This window comes from Pararge aegeria, chromosome 2, assembly GCF_905163445.1.
Source record: "Pararge aegeria chromosome 2, ilParAegt1.1, whole genome shotgun sequence".
Taxonomy (NCBI): domain Eukaryota; kingdom Metazoa; phylum Arthropoda; class Insecta; order Lepidoptera; family Nymphalidae; genus Pararge; species Pararge aegeria.
The window spans coordinates 16,409,785-16,431,385 of NC_053181.1; the positions used below are offsets into that span (position 1 = coordinate 16,409,785).

Genomic DNA, 21,601 nt, shown 5'->3' on the forward strand with positions numbered 1-21,601 from the left:
AGTAGACTATTATTCATCAACTCTATTCACAGCGTTTGTATTCTCAATATGCACTTATCTTTGAAGAGGAATGTTTGGTACATTACAAGACCGCAAGCTATTGTTTCCTATTTTTTCCACAAAGAACGTAGTGAAAAGGATTATACTTCGTTTAGTTTAATAAAGAGATTTCTGTCCCAATTTAGATCGATTGTAGAACTTAGGTCCGTTTAGAGTTGCATTGGCACCATTGTCCTTATTTTTAGAGTACCTAAATGTCGAGGCAACACATTCAAGTATTGTGAAATGTCAATGTCAGATATGTACTAAAAAGTGTTGAAATTCACGTTTTTGCTATTTATTATTTACACTCAGGATTGTAAAGTTTTGGTTAGATAATTGAAAATGCCTAAAATCAAAGCTGAAAAGAAATCCAGGATTCATAATGAAGTCGCAAAGCAAGGTTTGCATTAATATTATAAGTTAAGGTTAACATAGGCCTATATATATTCTTTTAATTTACAACCTCACCCATCCAAATATTTTAATTCTAGGTATTCAGTTCAATAAAGACTTTGGCCAACATATATTAAAGAATCCTCTCATTATAACATCTATGTTGGATAAAGCTGGATTACGACCAACTGATATCGCTCTTGAAATAGGTCCGGGTACTGGTAATATGACTATAAAAATGCTAGACAGAGTTAAGAAAGTCATCGCATGTGAAATTGATACAAGGTAACCTACATAATATTGGTACATATTTATTAGTAAATGATGTTACTCTTTAATTTTAATGTGATCTTAGATTAAAAATAGTTTGATAAGCCCATACCATAGTTTTACATTGCATATTGGATAGAAGCTGGTGTTACTTTGCGATATTCCATGATATATTACAAAAATTAAGCTTAATTTGCTATACTCCAGGATCCTTGCTATTGTGTACACAATATAGATTGCTTGCTTTTTGTGAGTATAACAAATTAAGCTTAATTTTCATAATATATCATGGAATTCCGAAAACTGACCCCTGTTTCTATCCAATAAGTAATGTAAACTTATGGCATGGACTTATCTTATTATATATAATTTTCTTTTTTTCAGGTTAGTTGCGGAACTTCAGAAGCGTGTCCAGGGCACACCATATCAAGCCAAACTTCAGATATTAGTTGGCGATGTTTTAAAAACAGAATTACCATTTTTTGATATCTGTGTAGCCAATATTCCATATCAAATCAGTTCTCCTTTAGTTTTTAAATTGCTACTCCATAGGCCATTCTTCAGATGTGCTGTTTTAATGTTTCAACAGGAGTTTGCTCAGAGACTGGTTGCAAAACCAGGGGATAAATTGTATTGTAGATTGTCAATAAATACTCAGTTACTAGCTAGAGTGGATATGCTAATGAAGGTAATGAAGTGTGTAGTAATTAATTTAATTTCTATAGATATATTCACATACTGAAAGTATCATTAAAAACATTAATTAATTATTATAAAAAAAAATGTCAATAAATATACAGACTTAACATCTTTTTCAGGTAGGTAAGAATAATTTTAGACCTCCGCCTAAAGTTGAGTCAAGTGTTGTAAGGATAGAACCTAGGAATCCACCACCACCAATTAATTTTGTTGAGTGGGATGGTTTGACAAGGATAGCATTTGTACGCAAAAACAAAACTTTATCAGCTGCTTTTAAACATAACACTACCATGGCTGTCCTTGAGAAGAATTACAGAGTTCATTGCTCATTGAATAATAAGGTGAATATATATATAAACTTATATATAAAGCAAGCTCCCTTGTGCAGTTCTCCTGGCCAAGAGCAATTAGGGAATGTATAATTTCATCAAATTAAATTCTTATATTTTACCGCATCGTCCTGGTAGATTTTTAGTTATTTTCTCTTGTAAAGGCTGTTAAAGGCAATAGAAAATATCATACAAGTGATTTTTACAAAAGCTGTTTTTATTGTTTTCCAGGAAATACCAGATGATTTTGATATTAAGGAAAAAGTTCAACAAATATTGCTTCAAGCTGAGTCTGACCAGATGAGGGCTAGAACAATGGATGTTGATGACTTCATGAAATTATTACATGCTTTTAATTCAGAAGGAATACACTTTGCATAACAGAAAACGGGTTTATTTCAATCAATTATCATCTACTTCACATTTTGTTTGTAACATTAAGATCTAATTTGCACCATGAAGGACAGATGCACTGAAACCTCTGTCAGCATAATCAGAATCCTTGCAACGTTCAGATTTATATGGGAAACCAGGTTGTCCAGGCAGCACCATAGGTTTAGTTCTCGTTACTCTCCAACCACCTTTTTTAGTCCAGTCCTATAAATTTTTAATATGAATTAATATTATTGTTCTTAGAATTTGAATAACTGAATTATACTTCAAAATATTATAATTGGTGAAGTTAAAGGAAAGAATCCAACCTACATTGACATAGTTTTAAGACATTTTGAGCCCTACAAATGTGGCATCATGTTGCAATATAAGTGTCGCCTTTTTATATATCTACATCCAAACGAAAAAGTGTTTTCAAGTGTCATTCATTATTAGAAATAGTTGAGGGCCAGATAAAAAAGGACTTCACTCCTTTTTTGTGACAGGAAATCTCAAGTTTCTTACTGGATGTAAGAGAAACCTCAATAAATTCCTGTAATAGTTTGAAAATCTAGTACAAGTTCAATCAAGCTAGTCTGATGTTGTGTTCTAATTTACATTTTGACAAAATAACTTACATTTCCTTGATATTTGAAATAGTAATGGACAGCCAAAATACCAACGGCAATGAATCCAAGTTTTCCTGTAATGTATCTATAATCTGCGGCACGCTGCTGTCCCTGCAACAAGTACTATTAAATAGTAGCTGTCCCACAACTTCATCTCCTTTAATTATGGTTTTTACAAATCTTGTGGGAATGGACAGCTTTCCTGGGAATGATTTGCTGGTAATAATAAGTACTTTAATCATAGTGCATAACTTTTATGTATCATCAATAGTTTTCCCAGCGCACACCAAATAATGGTTTTTATACATGAAGTTTTGCTTCTTTAGTCGTTACATTATTGAAATTTTAGATCCCTTAGAAAATTTCCTTTCCTTGCCTTCGTTTGTAATAATTTAGCTACTATAAACGAAAGGGTTAAAATTGATCCAGTAGATTATTTAAATATAATATGTATATTTTTAGCAACACCAATATCCTTACTAATATTAATAATGTGAAAGTGTATGTATTTATTTTTTCTCATTCCTTCTTTCCAACCAACATGATTTTAGGCTTAGAGTTAGTTGAAAGGGCCAACAATTAAGTAATTGGCTACTTTTTATAACAAGAAAAAATAGCTAGTCAACTATTAACCATAAAATATATTTATCACCATCAGATCCTGGTAGAGCCCAATAAGACAATAATATCCTCTAGACACAGAAGAAACTAAGAGAAATAACTTAGTTAACATTTGTCCTTATAGAGACATCCACATAAAAATTTATTCCAGCAAAGAAATATGTATAATTTTATAATACAAAGCAGTAAGTTAATGTCATCTTGTATTTGAAGTAATAGTAATGTATCATTACTTCTAAACATTAATTTATAATATGATTCAATGTTTTTATAGTAATCAAGCTAAGTTACTTTACAAATTTTAACATTATGTGCCTAAGATGTTTATACATGAGTAGAGATTGATCCCAGAGCTGGTGCTTATTTAGCCTACCAAATATAAAAGTATTTTTGTTTGTAAATATGATAATATATTTGTATAAAGTAGAAAGATGAAACACAAAAAACAATTAAAAATTAAAGGAACAAAAGGATAAAAAAGAAGAAATGATAAGTTAATCGGTATTGAGGATTGAACTAAGAAGTAAGGCCAAAGAATATGGCTTTCATGTAAGGTTATTGTTGTTATGTAATCTTACCAGGACAGGAGCTAGCTTATTAAATAATACATCCAATGGTTTACGATAGATACGACGTAAGGGGTTGGTGCGCTCTCTCCAGTATTCCTCAACATGTACAGGTTCATTTGAAGCCAATATTTGGTCTTTTAACCATTGTTTGCGCCATGCCCTTTCTGCATCAGTCATACCAATACATCTCTCTCTTTCGGAAGCCACACGACCGGCAATGGTCATGGGCTTTACACCCGCCGTTTGAGCCATCTTATTGCTTTTCTGCACTAAACTATATTTATACCCTTCGTTACGATAATTACAATTTTGGAATACGACTATCTATCATTGACCATTGACAGCAAGCATTTAAATTAATTCAATTCAATTCAATTCTTGTTTATGGCTTTTGTCTGTGCCAACTGGGCACAAGGTATTTCGCCAATGTCTTGTAGATGAAGAAGGCACGAAGGAGATTGATCGGTGAAACTAATGAAAAGTTAATTTTGAATTTGTACCAAGAAATAGTTGTTATTAGCTAGTTAGCTCTTTAACCTAAGGCAGCACAGACAACACATGCATATATATCTAACACGGATATTTTTTGTACATTATACTTTAATTTTATTACTTACTATATATTTACATAAAAATCTACAATAAGGACTGAAAACAAACATTAAAAAACATTTAACACTCAAAGGACGGGGGACTTTGGGAGGAAGAACGTCATAGAGGGGATAGGTAAGTTTGGGACAGTTAAAAATAATATGAGTTATAGTGCCCTCATCCAAGCCACACTCACAGATGGAGTTGTCCCTTATCCGGAGTTTGGCCAGATGTACAGGTGTGCTAGCATGACCAAGACGCAATCGGGAAATTGTGGATGAAGTCCAGCGATTTGTACTCCGAGAGTGACAAAACCAGGGTTGTCTTGGTATGTTTTGTTGGATGGTAGCGTAAAACTTACCCTTAACCAATTTGGAATCATTCCAGAAAATTTTCCAGGCTGTTTCCATATATGTTTTGGCAAGAGTACATAGGTCCTGCGATGAATTTTTAAAATGATCTAGAGAACCTGACTCAACAGCTGTTTTGGCACATGAGTCAGCAGTCTCGTTTCCTGGAATACCTGAGTGGCTTGGAATCCAAACCAGTAAGATGAATAGTCCTTTTTGATTGCAAGAGAGCAGAGCCTTCCGGATTTTTAAGATAATGGGAAATCGTGATTTGCTGCGAAAGGGGTTTTCTTTAATAGACATTAAACAGCTTAAAGAGTCAGTCAGAATAACCGTCTGTTGTACGTTATGGGACAGTGCAAACAGGATTGCTTCCAAAAGAGCAATGGCCTCTCCGGTAAACACAGAAGACTCGGGAGGGCATTTAAATTTTAAAACAATTCTGTAAACAGGAACCCAACATGCAGCACCGACACAACCTTCTGGAGACAGCTTGGAAGCATCAGTATATATAATAAGATGATTTGACCAATTTTGACTAATATGCTTTTGTAGTTTGATATTGGTATCTGGGGATCCTTTACTCAGACCTAGATCTGTGATGATGGAAGGGTTGTATATTAATGCTTTAAATGGGGTTGAATATAGTGGGTTGATTGTGAAAGATGTCAGGGGATTAGGAAGGCTGGTATACTTTAGGAAACTATCTAGCAAGTAGGAAGACGAGTTACGGGAGCAAGGTGCGTGTGATAGTTGGCTTAGTCGGTGCCAAAGAGGATGGGATGACAGCTGTAACATCTTGCTGATAAAGCGGTCACATAGATATTGTCGACGGATGGATAGAGGAGGGTCAACGCATTCTACCTGCAAAGCATTAGTGGGGGAGGATTTCATTGCACCTAGAATAATTCTAAGGCATCTATACTGAATTTTATTTAACTTTTCAGCAGCTGATTTATTAAAAGGCTCTAAAACAAACATACAGTAATCCATGTGGCTACGTACTAAGGCATTATATAATAATTTTAAAGTATAGGGGTGAGCACCCCACCAAACTCCCGCTATTGCTCGTAGTACATTGATGCCTTTTTCACATTTTTTGATAATGTGTTCAGAATGAGCAATTCCATTCAGTCGTGTGTCTAAATAAACACCTAAAAATTTAGCTTTAACTGCAAGGTTGATTGCTTGACCTTCAAATGAGATGTTGAGGTTCGGGAGGTATCTCTTCCTTGTAAATACCACTGCCTGACATTTGCCCACTGATAGGGACAAGCCATGGTCAGACAGCCACTGGCCTAGATAATACAAAGCAGAATTGATACGACAGGATACTTCCTCTATACTGCCTGAGCTGTGATAGAGGACAATATCATCAGCATATTGTAAAATGGTACAAAAACTAGAAACAGACAATTCGAGGTCGTGGGTATATATGCTATAGAGCAGAGGACTGAGAACAGAGCCTTGAGGGAGGCCTTTCCAGATTAATCTGGGGGGAAGCGAATTATTCTGATGCTTTACCAGAACATATCTGCAAAACAGCAGATTACATATGAAATGAACCATCCTCGAGGGAACACTCAGCTTAAGTAGTTTCTGCCTGAGCACCGGAAGTAGGACATTATCATATGCAGAAGCAATATCAAGAAAAGCACCCACAAGGTACTCTCCTTTTGTAAAGGCTAATCTAATATCTGTTGTTAATACACTGAGACTGTCTGTTGTACTCATACCCTTCCGAAACCCAAATTGGGAGGAGGGGAGAATATTTCTACTTTCCATTAACCATTCCAGTCGGTTTTTAAGGAGATGTTCTGTAACTTTAGCTAAAGTAGATGACAAAGCTATGGGTCTATATGAATTTGAATTAAGGGGATTTTTATAAGGTTTAAGGATAGGAATAACAATTTGAGATTTCCAGGAGTTTGGGATAGAACCAGTTTCCAAACATTTATTGATTATTTTAAGGTAATAAATTTTAGCTTTGTCATTTAAGTTAGCCAGGAAAGAATATGGAACGCCATCTTCCCCTGGAGCTGTATCTTTTAGACCATTGAGAGCAATTTGAAGCTCAGAAAAGGAAAAGGGGGCATCCATTTCATCCGTAGCTGGAGCTGGCGTAGTAGTTAGAAATGAGTCAACATAGGGAACATAAGGTGGAGCTAATTTGTCTGCAAAGTTGTTAAGCCAGTCAGAAGGATTATTTGAGGAAGGATCAACGTGGCTCAGGGAGCGACGGAATCTCCTCATATTTTCCCACACAATGGTGGAGGGTGAACGAGGGCTAAGCGATTCACAGAACTGCGTCCAACTTGCTCTTTTCTTTTTGAAGACTAATCTTTTAATTTTAGCATCTAGTTTTTGGTAACTATTAAAGTTATCCTGAGTCATGCAGGCTGAGTATAATTCTTCTGCAGCAGATCTTTTACCAAATAAATCGCTGCATTCATCATCCCACCAAGGAGAGGAAAGCAGCGGATTTTTCACAGGGTGTTTTTTTGGAATATGGGAATCGGCCGAAGATATAAGAGATTTTAAAAAGAGATCATAGCATACCAGAATGTTTCCATCACTTTCCAAATCGGGCAGAGTGTCTACAATGCAATCAACGGATAGGGCATAATCTTCCCAATTTGCTTTTTTAAGTTTATACTTTAAAAGGGGATCATAGTTAGGGGTAGGTAAGGATTTATTATTTAATGTAACAATTATAGGAAAATGATCACTGCCACAGGTTGACTGTAGCACGTTCCAAGTCAGGCGCGATGCTAGGTTAGCCGAACATAGGGTGAGATCAACCGCTGATTTAGGGTTCTGATTGGGGTATACCCTTCGAGTAGGAGAACCGTCATTGAGGATGCAAAGACTGACATCATCAAGTAAATCAATCAGCAATGGAGAAAACCCGTCACTAGCATGGCACCCCCACATCGTGTGGTGGGTGTTAAAATCACCCATGGCTATGATAGGGCTGGGAAGGGACGACAAGATTGCTTGTAATTCGGGAATAATAGAAGATGAGGGATGAGGAATATACAGAGATACAAAAGATATGTCTAGGGTACGGACAGCAACAGCATTGATCTGTTGACTGTGGGAAGGAAGAGCGATTTGGGTGTAGGGGAGGGAGTGCCGTAGAAATACAGCACTGCCTGCATACCCATCACTCCTGTCATCCCTCAAACAGGAGAAGCCCGGCACCCGTAATCGTGAACCAGGCCTCAACCATGTCTCCGAGATGGCAAGAATGGTGGGATTATGAAGGTTAATCAGAGAGATTAACTCATGTTTCTTGGGACGTAAACTTTTACAGTTCCACTGTAGCAGGGTTATTGGGCCCATTTTGGAGTAGTTTAAAAAGTTGGCTTAAGTTTTTGGCAACGTTGGGCGGTAAGGGAATTTCACTACATGGAGCGACAATACTAAGTAGAAATTCGGAGATAAACTCAAGCATTTTACCTTGGGAGGGAGGGTTCTCAACATTGTTGTTGAGAGCGCATCCATTAGGAAGGGATGAGGAGTAATCACCGACAATAGTCTGAACAGCTTTTTTATCGTAGCCCTTTGCTAGAGGAGCTCGGGGACGAGGAGAGCGGAAAACTGTTTGCCGGTAGGAGGTTTTGGTGGAAGTTACATTAGTAGGAGTAAACATTTCTTTTGTTATCTCAGCATAGGACCTGCGGACAGGAGGAAACTGAGATGATGCTTCAATGTAAGATTTATTATTCTGAGACATGACCATTTTAATAGATTGCTGCCTGGAGAATTCTGGGCAGTCTTTATCAGTAGCAAAATGACTACCAGAGCAGTGTAAACATGTAGATAATTCCTTGATGACCAAACATGAGTCACCTGTATGGGGCTGAGCACATCTGTAGCATCTGGGCTTAGATCTGCAGATTGTTTTAATGTGGCCAAAACGGCAGCAGTTCTGGCACTGTATTGTTGGAAGTTTATATGTTTCAACTGGCAGTGAGGTGTGGTATGAATATACCTTAGCAGGAAGCATTTGCCCCCTGAAGGTTAGGACAACAGATTGGGTAGGCACCCAAGTGATGACACCCTCTGTGACAGATTTTCTGTTCAGTCGCCTTGATTTCAGAACCTCACCACAGCCAGGCGGGAGCTCTAGCGAATCAACAAGCTCGTCCATCGACCAGTCCACGGGAACTCCTTTCACCAGCCCCATTCTGGTTATGTTGTATGTGGGAATTATAGCTCTATATTTGCATAACTTAAAAACTGGACTAACCAGAAAGTTGTTGGCAGCTTGGGCAGAAGTAAACTCTACAGTAATTTTGTTGCGGCCTATATTTTTGACGCCGTCGTGGATAATTGAACCAATTTTGTGTTTGTGCAAGAATTGACCGAAATTTATAGCCCGTAATGACGCTCCAGAGGATGGGTCCTCCACTTCCCGTGAGACTTGGACGATAAAAGGCCCATTATCATCGTCAGAGTATGACTTGGCGCCTTCGGTGAAGGAAGGATGTATGTAAAGGCTTTGAACGGATGGGTTTACCTGAGTAGGATCAGTTATAGTTTTTTTGGCCGTATATACGTTGGTATCCTCTCCTTGTCGCTTGCGAGACGAGGCTGATGCCCCCGGGTCGGGCGGCTCAGGAGGTGTATCTAGATCCATTTTACTGGAAACACTATAACTACAGACACATAATAAATATTTAACCAACACTAAATACGGTTAGATTTATACGAATATCACCAATGACAACTATTTCTGCTGCTGTGTAAATTCACATAAAACACCGAAATTACACCGGAATCTCACTAACACGTGTGCACAAATTGACAGGCCAAGTTACAGTTCAATATAAACAACACCAAATCCTTTTCAAGACGAGTTTACAATAAAATCAAAGAAAAATTTGAAAAAACCGCGTCCGCCATGTACGAAGTTTCCCGCCCAATCTCCAAGTATCTAATGGTTTTTATTTCAGCCCACTTTTTCTATGTTCACGTTGTCGTCGTTTTGTTTTCAAAAAAAAAAAAAAAAAAAAAAAAAAAAAAAAAAAAAAAAAAAAAAAAAAAAAAAAAATCGCATTTAAATTAAATAAATAATTGACAACTGACACGTGACACTGACAGTCGCACTGCGCCACCAATTTTTATTTTTTTTTTATTTATTCGTTTGGCAAAATGCATACAACTGCACAAAATAATGACAAACAGTCATAATAGAGTAAATTTCAATACACTGCAGACAGGTTGCAGAAAATAATTATTATGAATTCATATATCTTATTCATTCAATACCGATATTATTATTGATGTGAAACATCTATAGGCGGACGGTAAACCTGACTTTTGGCGTGGCAACACAGGCCGTGCCTTATAAATGATTGAATTTTTAAATTTCGTATGTAACCATAAAAATGAATATTAATTTTGTAATGAAACAATAATTATTAAACCAACTTACAAAAAGGAGTGGTTATCCATTTGGTTTTATTTTTACAAACTATCAACGATACATTAGTTACCTATGTATAACTGTACGCTACAATTTGTAATTCAATAAGGCTACCCGAGTACAGTCAATATTATTGAATATAATTTTTACCAATACCTACTTATAGTATTATATAATATATACGAGTACGTCTTGCGTATTTATTATTACTAGAGGTGCCCAAGGCGCGGCGCGGCTTCGCCCGCGTAAATTACGGAACTCGATGCAGCGCAGCGTATTGCTGCCTGCTACACAATCAACACCTACCTCAATTAATAAAATACCAAACGTAGTTTTTTCGATCGTACTGGAAGTGCCAAATATGATATATATACATATGATATTAAGTATAGATAGTAGAATAAATAAAACCCACTATTTTCAAATAGTGGGTTTTATTACCTTCAATCACGTACACATTGCCATGAGCAAATGCCCGTACCAAGTTATACCTACTCCTGTTTAGCTTTATTTAAAGTATATTTAAAGAACTTATAATTACCTATAACAAATGACTTCATTCATGATGTGTGGCTTAACAGCAGTACTACATATTAGTCGATAGCAACATTCACTTAAGTCAGTAAATGGATTAGTGCCCGTCTTTGGAATTTAGATTTTTGGAATTTAGATTTAGATATATTTCGGTAACGATTAGGTCAAAGGAAAACCCGAATGAAGCGAAATTTACCATAGAGTGAATTATAGACTATGACTATGAATGCATGGATTATGGTTTGTACTTTACGAAGTGCCTGATTTGGTCTATGTTCGTCATTTCTGGCAACTGGCAAGTGCAAATAGTGTGTGAATGTGACAGCGAGATTAAATTATAATATTTCCCTTCGAACTTGAACTTTGTTTATGTTCATTAATATAACTTGATATTGATTTTAAACAAGACCTATCAATATGCCGCGGTTCCACACGGTAGAAATTAATAAGACAGAATGGATTGTACCTGAAAGATATCAAATGCTTACACCTGTAGGATCCGGGGCTTACGGTCAAGTTTGGTATGTATTTATTTAGATAATATAGGCAAAGTGCCAGTATTTATTTTTGAATTCAATATTTTAAAAGTAGAAAATGGTGAATGTATGGTATCTAGTAGAAAAAAAAATACATTTGGTAGCTTTCCTTGCAAATAGCCTGAGTGGGTGGAACTGGTTTCTTCCTCTATTATGTCTAATAAACTATAGATAATTTCAAATCAAAATGATTTGTTTCTGAAACGTAGATGGGCGTTCTGACACTAAAAATAATTTAGGGACTTAGAAACGTACTATTTACGTTTAGACCAACTTGTCATAATATTCTCTTTACATTTAAACATTATGATACAGATCACAGTATCACCACTGGTTGCAATTAACTTATTGTGTTGTGTACTTTTGTGTCATCATGTAAAGTAGGTAGGGAATTAATATGAACTTCATATTCATTTAGCTATAGACATATTGTGAAAGAAGTGGCTATATAAATGGTTGATTAGTTAGGCTAAGTTTTAAGTATATGAGTTGCACCTACCAAACCGAAACTTTCTTACTGCACTTATTTTAATTAGTTAGGCTAAGTTTTAAGTATATAAGTTGCACCTAACAAACCAAAACTTTCTTTCTGCACTTATTTTCTGACTTATTTTCAGATAGTCTGACTATAAATAAATAGGTATAGGAATGATGTATAATGAGAAACTGAACTCACATTTTCATTACGGTTAAAGTAGTTCTTACTATTAAGGTATTGAACCTGTTGGATAATGGCTTTGTAAGCTGTTTTGATGGCTCATGAAATAGTTGTTTGTCATGAAATATCTGTAAAATTATTCATTCACCAATTGAAATATGGGCCTTATATGAACATCACTTTGGTCAAATAGACACTTGCGATAGGATCACATTAATTGAAACTCTAAAATATAGGATTGGTAGGGTGATCTTTTTAAGTGCGGTTCATCCCAATTACACTCGGTGATAAATGTTAATCACTGAGTGTAATTGGATCAAATAATTGTTAGTGATAAATGTAAAATGTGAAGATTGACTTACATGCATTTAAAAAATTGCAGCTCAGCAATTGATACCTTGCATAATATGAAGGTAGCAATAAAGAAATTAGCGAGACCGTTCCAATCAGCTGTGCATGCTAAGCGGACATACAGGGAGTTGAGGATGTTAAAGCACATGAACCATGAAAATGTTATTGGTAAGTCATTAATTGCAATAGAAAATTCAAAAATACATAACTGAGATACTAAAATGATTAGTTTAATCTCAGGTCCTCAGGGGCATAGTATGGCATTTTATACCTACATTTAATTATGCGATTGTGTAACTGTTAAGTACAATTTGTATGAAATATGAAAAGTGCCATCTAGTGACAATACTGTTTCCCAGTATTGTAACTAGATGGCGCTCAAACACCACACGAATCAGGTTTCTTTGATATCTCTCTCTTTTATTAAACATAACATTAAGCAAATAATTGAAAAAAAAAATTATAAAATAAAAATAAAATAATTACAGGCCTCCTGGATGTGTTCACTCCTGAAAAGACCCTTGAAGATTTCCAACAGGTGTACATGGTGACACACCTGATGGGAGCAGACTTAAACAACATTATCCGTACGCAGAAGTTGTCTGATGATCATGTTCAGTTTCTTGTCTATCAGATCCTTCGGGGGCTAAAGTATATACATTCTGCAGGAATCATTCACAGGGTATGTAATGATGATTGATTATGTTTCTTTTAATATATAATAGTTTCAAAATTAAATAATACCCCATACAAACTTAGGTGTCCTATGACTCCTATCCTATTAAAATATCCTAATATAAAATGTAAAAAATATATTACTCATAAATCCTTTCTATGCACTTTGCCATATTTGTAGATTCCTTTTTTTTAATTTATATTCAAATGATAGTAATATTCTCTTATTCTATATTATTTGAGTTAACAATTTTTGTGTTTCTCTTAGGACCTTAAACCTTCAAACATTGCTGTCAATGAAGATTGTGAGTTAAAAATTTTAGATTTTGGTTTAGCGAGACCTACAGAAATCGAAATGACGGGATATGTAGCTACAAGGCAAGTTTTTTATATGTTTATAAAACATGTTTGATTGATTTCTTAAAGTTCATTATTCCAGAAAATTTATACATACGGCTAACTAATAATAATACTGAACTATACTTTCACATATGAGATTTTAAATCGCCCAGGGGTATTGGTAGCCCAAAAGCTTTTAAATAAGATCAAAGCAAGGCCAGTTTGACGTCATACAAAAGTTAATAAAACTGACATAATAGGTATATGAAAAAAATTATAGATATTGGCTCCTTTTCTGTTGTTTGTGATTAAGAGGACATTATTTATCGTCCTTTGAGGTCTTTTCTTAATATTTTTAAATATTGGTAATGTTGATAACTATATTTATTGTAGATGGTACAGGGCACCAGAGATCATGCTTAACTGGATGCACTATAATCAAACTGTAGACATATGGTCTGTTGGTTGTATTATGGCTGAACTACTTACTGGCAGAACTCTATTCCCTGGTACAGACCGTATCCTTTTTAATTGTTAATTATTTAATTATTTATTCTTATTTTGTCATTATTTTTCGTAACTATGCATAGATAGATTGTAGTAATGATGCATACATTGTAGTTTTGGTGTACAGCATTGCATTACATATTTTAACTATTTCTATTATTATGATGATACTTCCTTGTTTTGTTATGTATCCAGAGTTAACAGCAAAAAGGTAAGATATTCACAAATTACTTTATATTTTTATTCTTTGATAGTTGTACTCTTAAGAGTGTTATTAATCAAAATGGCATAACCATGGCATAGTTAAAGTATTTTTTCACAGTTTAGTATCTGCTAGTAGTAAGGTTACGTTTATTAATTATGACCTGAATCGAGTGCACAATAATGTGGATCTATACTTTTATCGAATTTCATGACCACATTCCTAGAAAAGATATGGTAAACTAAAAAATTCAAGAATTAATATTTGAACTATGAAAATGGGTATATGAATTCAATAAACTAGTCCCCTAGCATGATCTCCGACATAATTATCATGCATAAGTCAATAAATACAGAAAATAAATTGTTTAAAGACAATAAAATATAACGTGCAACATGGTTCTCACAGTGACCCTGCTAGGCATGCTGTATCATGTTTGAATATTTAATGCTTCCTGTGTTAACAAATGTCTGTTAGCTTTAATTACAACATTATCTTTGCTTTTCAACCTTAATCGAGGATACAGATATCCATCAGTTAAACTTGATTATGGAAATACTCGGCACACCAGCCCAGGAATTTATGCAGAAAATATCATCGGAATCTGTAAGTAAATTTGTATGTTGTAATGGGTTACTTTTGGTGCCTTGGCTATTTTTATATTTTGTAAAAACATACCCGGCCCTGAATCTATACGGTATTTCAATAATAAGGAGTCTACACACCGAAGCCTCCGGACCGACACAGACCGGCGGCTTTTTTTTCGATGGCTTTTTTTATAATTTTCCGAGAAATTGAAAAGCGCCATCTAGTTTAAGTACTATAAAACAATATTGTCACTAGATGGCGCTCATTCGATTCGTAGTTAACCTTCACGCGATCCATAGAAAATCCCACACTTGGCACTATTTGCGCAGCTCCAAGTAACCGGGAAACAAGCCAGAACTTTATTTCAAGTGACTTTTGTAGGCATTAAAATTCTCTTAAAATAAAGTCGGATATTACACTGGCCCTTAACTTTGGTGTGTAGACCACCATCCGTTGTTATGGAGTGTAGATAGACAATACGCACAGAATGTACTTTTGGTCGAAAATTTAATTAACGTCACAAATTACAGTTAAAAATGTTACGATTCAGGACCTGATATTTCCAGAAACTCTTAAGCAGATGTAATGTTTTTTTCTGTTTTTAGTTGTAAAACAGTATCGGATTATAATTTAATGTTTCATAATTGTATAGATTTTATAGATTCAACAAAAAAAACTCTAGCCTAAAAGAGTTCTTCTCTTACGGATAACTAGGTATGGGACTAATTTAATCTATTAAATAACACTAAATAAAGATATTTCAATTCGGTAAAATTAGTATTTCATAATTGGAATGTTGATCATAAATGAAATTATAAACAATTAAATTTATCCAATACTGTTTCTATGTTTTTAGAAAATAGATGTGTATAGCTTAAGTAAAATATTACTATTTTTCCTTTATTAACAGCTTATTAATAGAATTGTATCTGCTTATGGGCCTCTGTATATGGGCTTATTATTAATTTTTATTAAACTGTTTGTCCTGTCATTTATTAAATGCTTGTGTAAGTTTGGTGCTTGCCTTAACCTTTAGGCGTTCAGATATTGACCATCTCACAAGAATATTATTTCTGTGCGGAAAGCCTGATCAAGAAACTATTGACAATAAATTAAGTGAAGAGGTAAGCTGACAATACAAGTGTTATTATTCAGTAGAGAAGTGTTAGAAAAAGTTACTGCTCGCAAAATAAAAGAAAGAGAGAGACTTATACTCTCTTTTTCATAGCGCAGTGAAAAGTAACAAATTCCTTTCGCATAGAGTTCCACTATCGTAAGACTGATTAATTTTTGTCGGACTGGTGGCCATACTGTATATTTACAGCTAAACCAAAAGTTTTTACATAATGTGTTGTGCCAAGTAGCGAATAAACCTTGGCTTTGGGATGAGACTGATCAACTGAGTCCGCGTTCCTCCTAGCGCGCTAAATTCACTGTCCAGAAGTCGTAAGCAATATATGAATTAATAAATATAGGAGTACTTTTATTCTACATCACAGAAAAAACGCCAACATTGAAATTCAATAGATGCATATATTAATCTTCATCTCGCACCTCAGATTACGACTAACACTCTGTATACTGTAGTCTGTACTGATGGCAATCTGTATTGACTTTTACGATATTTTTTATTGCGATAACTACGAAGTACGAACATCAATTTGTTCGTAACAAACTTTTGACCTTTACATGCGTTATTAATTTCAAAAAGATACACTCTAAAACCGTTTGTGAGAATTAGTGGCTTTTCATGCCTTGGATAAGCATCTAATAATGGTTTACTACTGTTTTTCAATTATGAGGTATTCAACTCTAAGAACACTGCTAAATATAGGAATTTATCATTTCCCTAATCAAATGAATACTAAGAATACTAAACAACCAAAAATAACATAAGCATAATTTTTAGAAAAACAAATTAATTGCAGCTACTGCTTAATGCTTAAAATAGTTTAATACTTATTTACTGGAAAAATTAATAATATATTAACTCGATATGTAACCGACTCGGTATGAAAGTTACATCGTTGAAATTATACATTTCATCAAAATTAATACCGAATAACTTATTGTCTCCTCTCTGTTTTAATTTATCATTTGTTCAAGTTCCGCTGTTCTTGCTTCTTGTTTTGTGAATTCTGTGAAACGTTTTGTTTGGTGAAGTTTTGGTATGCGCTTCTTTGAGATGTCATCTAAAATTTGTCTTTTTATTACTAGCTTTTGCCAGCTGTACTGGAACCGAAATAAAGATCTCACTATCCGGCTATTTACGTCCATGCAAAAAAAAAAGAAAAACAAACAAATTAGCATTTATAATATTATTGTTATCTAATTATTACTATTAAATTCATATTTTGAGATACATGGGTACCTAACTGCCGATGATTTTGACGTCCATAGTTGTTAAATAATAATCATAAAATTAGAGAAACATTTAAACTGCGCTCTACAACATTACATATTATGTATATATTTTATATTATTAAATGAGTTCATGATTTCATAAATTAACTTCAACGCATATCGTAAATTAAATTTATATTCTTAAAGTAAATTAAATTATATTATTAATGAAAAAAATCTTGGGTTTGAATACTGTGTAAATAACTAGTTTCAAGTGGTTGAGATAGTGATAAAAGAAATCGTCCTGCTAAGTTTATTCTGAGCTTTTAACCCGCGGACCTTTGCATCCCTCTTAGCTTAAATAATCAAACGTACTCTTAAACCCTTACTCAATAACACAAAAAGCTTAAAACTGTAGCCTGGAACATCCCGGAAAATGTCTCTGTATAGCATTGCACGTCCATCGGTTTAGATGGTAAAGCGTATCCAATTTGTCGGTGTTACCGCTAAATAGTGAAGAGATCCGTGCTACTATTGCTGTAAAAACAAATTTACAGGGAAGGCGGTGCATTTATACCCATATAAACATATACTCTGTAATTAAATTATTATAAGTATATATATCTGATAAACCATTAACGAATTGCCTTGTGGTGACAGAAGATCAGAATACAATTTTTACCACCCCTTCTTTTCTTTCGTTCGTTTCCCCGTGGGTATCGTACGAGGCGACAAAGGGAATGTACCGGAGAACGGGCAATCCGTCTGCCCAGCGTGGTGATTGTAGGCATACTCTCTGTAGCCAAACGTCTTTATTACAGCAGTGGACTGTTAAGTAGGCTATTGATGATGATAGATAAAAAAACCGACCAACTGCGAGTAGGGACTCGCGTCCCAAGGGTACCGTATACCACTATCTATAAAAACGGCAAAAAATCATGTCTGTTCTATGGGAGCAACTTTAAATATTTATTTTATTCTGATTTTTATGCAAATTTCGAGACAGTCGAAATTTCCATCACGGTTCATGATATACAGCCCGGCGGCAGACGGACAGACAGACAGGCGAACGGACAGCAGAGTCGTAGTGGTCCCGTCTTACCCTTTGAGTACGGAACCCTGAAAAAACTAATTAAATATACATTTTATAAGCATGTGTTGTATATAATTCATGGCTGTAACATTCCAGGCACGTAACTACATACAGTCGCTGCCCACGATGAAACGGCGCGAATTCCGCGAAGTGTTCCGCGGAGCGAACCTGCTTGCGATAAACCTCCTCGAACTTATGCTGGAACTCGATGCTGACAAGTAGGTTTCTTAGTTCATGTAACTTTTCTGCATACGGCTGTATTCCTTCCACTTTGTTACCAAGTTAGGTGTGGAACTTCCGGCGTCTGTATTTCCTGCTCGTACAACTTGGGTGTCTCTCCTTTCTTTACAATATCTGACGACGTATTATTTGAAATTTTTATACTAATGTGCAAACAAGGGTTGTATAATAAGTGGGGGTAGGATTGGGGGCATTCATCAGTAAATCTTGTAATGCTTAAGGTCTGTAGGTATTCCTGGTCAATAATAAACCAAGCTTCTTTATATGGTGCTATTTAATCGCGAACATTTCTGCAGGACGAGACATCCGATCCTCGAAAGAGAAAAAGAACACTGGCCGCCTTCTAATTTTAAACGTTACAAATCACGTAACAGAAATAAAGCTAGAGCTTAACTCGCCAAGACCACATTTAGAGTTTGTCCTTTACGCCGTAAGCTAAGCAGATAATCAACTTGATTGTTCGCATAGAGAAAGTTGAAAGGGCGGAGTGTAACAAGCTACTTTTCATCCCAGGAAAACAAACTGATTCCCACTGTATTAATAAAAAAACGCGGGCAACAGTACTTTAATTTTTTTTGTTCTATTAAAATCATGTTGATTGGTTTCTTAGTTACGGCGTGAAAAAAGTACAAACATTTTTCCGCATTTGTAATTTATTTTGATTTATTTATTTTATTTCTTACATAGTTACAATCATAAGTAGGTATACATAGGTGACTTTATGTCCTGAAACTTCACTGAGTTTGTATGGACATTTCACAAACCTCTAATGTTATAAAAAAAAATAGATGTTCGGTTATTCATCTAGCGTTGGGCCAGCACCCTCTGGCTAATTCCATGTTTCATCAAAAGTAGATCATCAGCTCGTAGCTCAAACTTGGCTCGTGTTCGCAGACGCATAACAGCGGAACAAGCGCTCGCTCACGAGTACCTGGCGCAGTACGCGGACCCCACGGACGAGCCCGTTTCAGCGCCCTACGACCAGAGCTTCGAGGACGTGGAACTGGACGTCGACAAGTGGAAAGGTATTAAAACATATCTCATACACACACACACACACTAACATACACACACACACACGCATAAATTAATCGCACTCACTGCATGTTTTACTCGCATGTCAGAAATAAAAAAAAAGTATTATATAAATAAATTTAAATAAAATAAATTGTAATGGAAAAGCGATATCTTCTGGCACAGGTTTTAAACTTAACAGAAGTTCTCCGCATTATCTGCTATTGTTTTATGTGAATAAATAATTTTTCATTTCATATCTGGGGTTCTTCAAAGTCTGAGATTTTCCACCAAAGTTTACTTTTTTGATCACGTGAACGTAAACTACGATTTGTATGGTAACAATACGCTTTATCAACACTCTGAGTAAGCCAATACTCGGAGTGTTGATAAAACTGGGTGTAGATAACATTTTATCCTTTCCCCGGGGATAACAATGTTTCCTGCCCATGCTAGCCGTTCTGTGTTTGAATAGTACTACTATACTAAAAGACTATATTTGAGTATTTGTTTTATTATCTTTTCCTTGCAGCGCTCGTGTGGCAAGAAGTGGTAGAGTTCAAGCCTCACCCTCAACACATGAATACAGTCATCGAAGTAAACCCCTCATAATTTAGAACTGCAGCACCTTATAGAGATTAGAATATACATTATTTCAAAAGCAATATTTTTATATGATTACAACGCCATAGGTTGTTGTAAATAAACGGGCTATAAGTTCTAAAGAGTCAATTTTTATACGTATTACATGTACATTGTAATTATGTTTTACTTTTATCGGTCAGTATGTTGTTACATATTAATAATTAATCATTATTATTGTAAAAGTTAATTTTATTTACTGGTACAGGAAGCAACAGTTACGATAATGTTCAACAACTCTTATGTCTGGAAAACATTGGCAACATGTCACCTCATAAAACGCTACGCGACGCGTGTTGAGCCCAATCAGAAAAGAATCAACGTGACTTATTAAAGGATTTCTTTGCATACAAAAAATATTTTTATAATTTATTTGACTCAACACGCTTGGCGTCGCGTCGTATCGCCAGTGGCTTATTGTATACTGTCGTTGATACTCCCATACCGTTGCCTAGTGCAACGTTTGTACTTTGGTTTGTACCGAAATGGTATTTAAAGCTATTTATTTCCAATATTGTATGCACTAAATTGGAAGTTAAATATATCACAGTTACTTCTGCTTTTAGCTTCTATAGGAGGTTGGCAGACATTAACTTTACTTGTGTTGGAGAACGTGGGCATTTGACTTCAATGATACTCGTTTTTACATTTGATCTATAATCGGGCAGTGTACGGTTTACAATGTTGACAAAAAACTAACTATACTATATATTATATTACAATATTAGTTATTTCACAAACTTTATACTTCATTAATCTATTGAGAAAAACATTAAATACTTGGATTAGAATTACGTAAATCAAATCATTACTATTTAGCAGCAATTTAATATCAATGAATTTTGTAGTGACGTCACAAAATGTAATAATATGGCGTAGCGTAGGTAATATTCAGGTTTCAATCGCTAATATTTGGTTAGGCGCTGCTCTAAACGGTGACTTTGTTTCGCATTATTATTTTAAACGGTTTTAATTCATAATGAGTACCTATATTTTAGCGCTTTTAACTGTGCTGCATTTTGGATATTGGTATTGACAATCCCCGTGCTCCGGAGAGCATGGTCAGTAGCACATGTGATGATAATCGTAATCGGTGGATCACGTTGTAGGTCGATGTTTTTATGTGTTCGGCAGTGAAACTGATAGGCTGAGAACTATGGTATGGGACTATCAAAGGCGATAAATGACCGTGCCATAAAAATATTGTTTATATTTTAATATGTTTGGAGTTTATTATGTCCATTTATAAGGTTGTTTTTTTTCAAGCGCATCTACTATTTAATAGTTGGCTCTTTTAGATAAGTATTAGTGTTAACGGACGATCTGAGGATCTTATGTATGCAATTAATAATGAGCTTCTTAAAAATTAATATATGTATATTTGTTTTTTGCTTAAAGAAAGCAGAAATTTTATAATTTTCATTATATTTATTATGTTACGGGCAAAGCGATGTTTACAGTTGGATAAAATGGCATACAATGTAATAGGATGAAGTAATTGTTAATCGTCAATTAACAATTATTCATTGTAAAGTCAACATTTCCTGAGGATGCTCCGGTTTCGGAGCGATACATGCGTA

General features: G+C 35.0%; 3 protein-coding genes across 4 annotated transcripts; 2 read left to right on the forward strand and 1 right to left on the reverse strand.

Annotated features, from left to right (window-relative positions):
* The first annotated feature begins 286 nt into the window (after positions 1-286).
* LOC120632882 (probable dimethyladenosine transferase) lies at positions 287-2,121 on the forward strand. Its single transcript, XM_039902924.1, has 5 exons — positions 287-442; positions 534-720; positions 1,090-1,393; positions 1,524-1,745; positions 1,965-2,121. The coding sequence occupies exons 1-5, from the start codon at positions 385-387 to the stop codon at positions 2,112-2,114; spliced, it is 921 nt and encodes a 306-aa protein (XP_039758858.1). The 5' UTR covers positions 287-384; the 3' UTR covers positions 2,115-2,121.
* LOC120632893 lies at positions 2,112-9,947 on the reverse strand. The gene is made up of 4 exons (XM_039902933.1): positions 9,931-9,947; positions 3,934-4,275; positions 2,744-2,845; positions 2,112-2,330 (listed from the first exon to the last, which is right to left on the reverse strand). Exons 2-4 carry the CDS (start codon positions 4,174-4,176, stop codon positions 2,178-2,180), a joined length of 498 nt encoding a protein of 165 aa, XP_039758867.1. The 5' UTR covers positions 4,177-4,275; positions 9,931-9,947; the 3' UTR covers positions 2,112-2,177.
* A 1,155-nt stretch (positions 9,948-11,102) lies between these two features.
* LOC120629390 (mitogen-activated protein kinase p38b-like) lies at positions 11,103-21,601 on the forward strand. 2 transcript variants are annotated; one of them, XM_039898332.1, is made up of 9 exons: positions 11,103-11,354; positions 12,410-12,546; positions 12,867-13,060; positions 13,322-13,431; positions 13,786-13,910; positions 15,734-15,813; positions 18,222-18,343; positions 19,260-19,390; positions 19,912-21,601. In XM_039898332.1, the coding sequence occupies exons 1-9, from the start codon at positions 11,251-11,253 to the stop codon at positions 19,989-19,991; spliced, it is 1,083 nt and encodes a 360-aa protein (XP_039754266.1). In that variant the 5' UTR covers positions 11,103-11,250; the 3' UTR covers positions 19,992-21,601. The 2 variants fall into 2 exon arrangements, with proteins under 2 accessions (XP_039754266.1, XP_039754260.1); XM_039898326.1 differs by lacking the exon at positions 15,734-15,813 and adding an exon at positions 14,628-14,707 and having other exon boundaries at positions 11,105-11,354.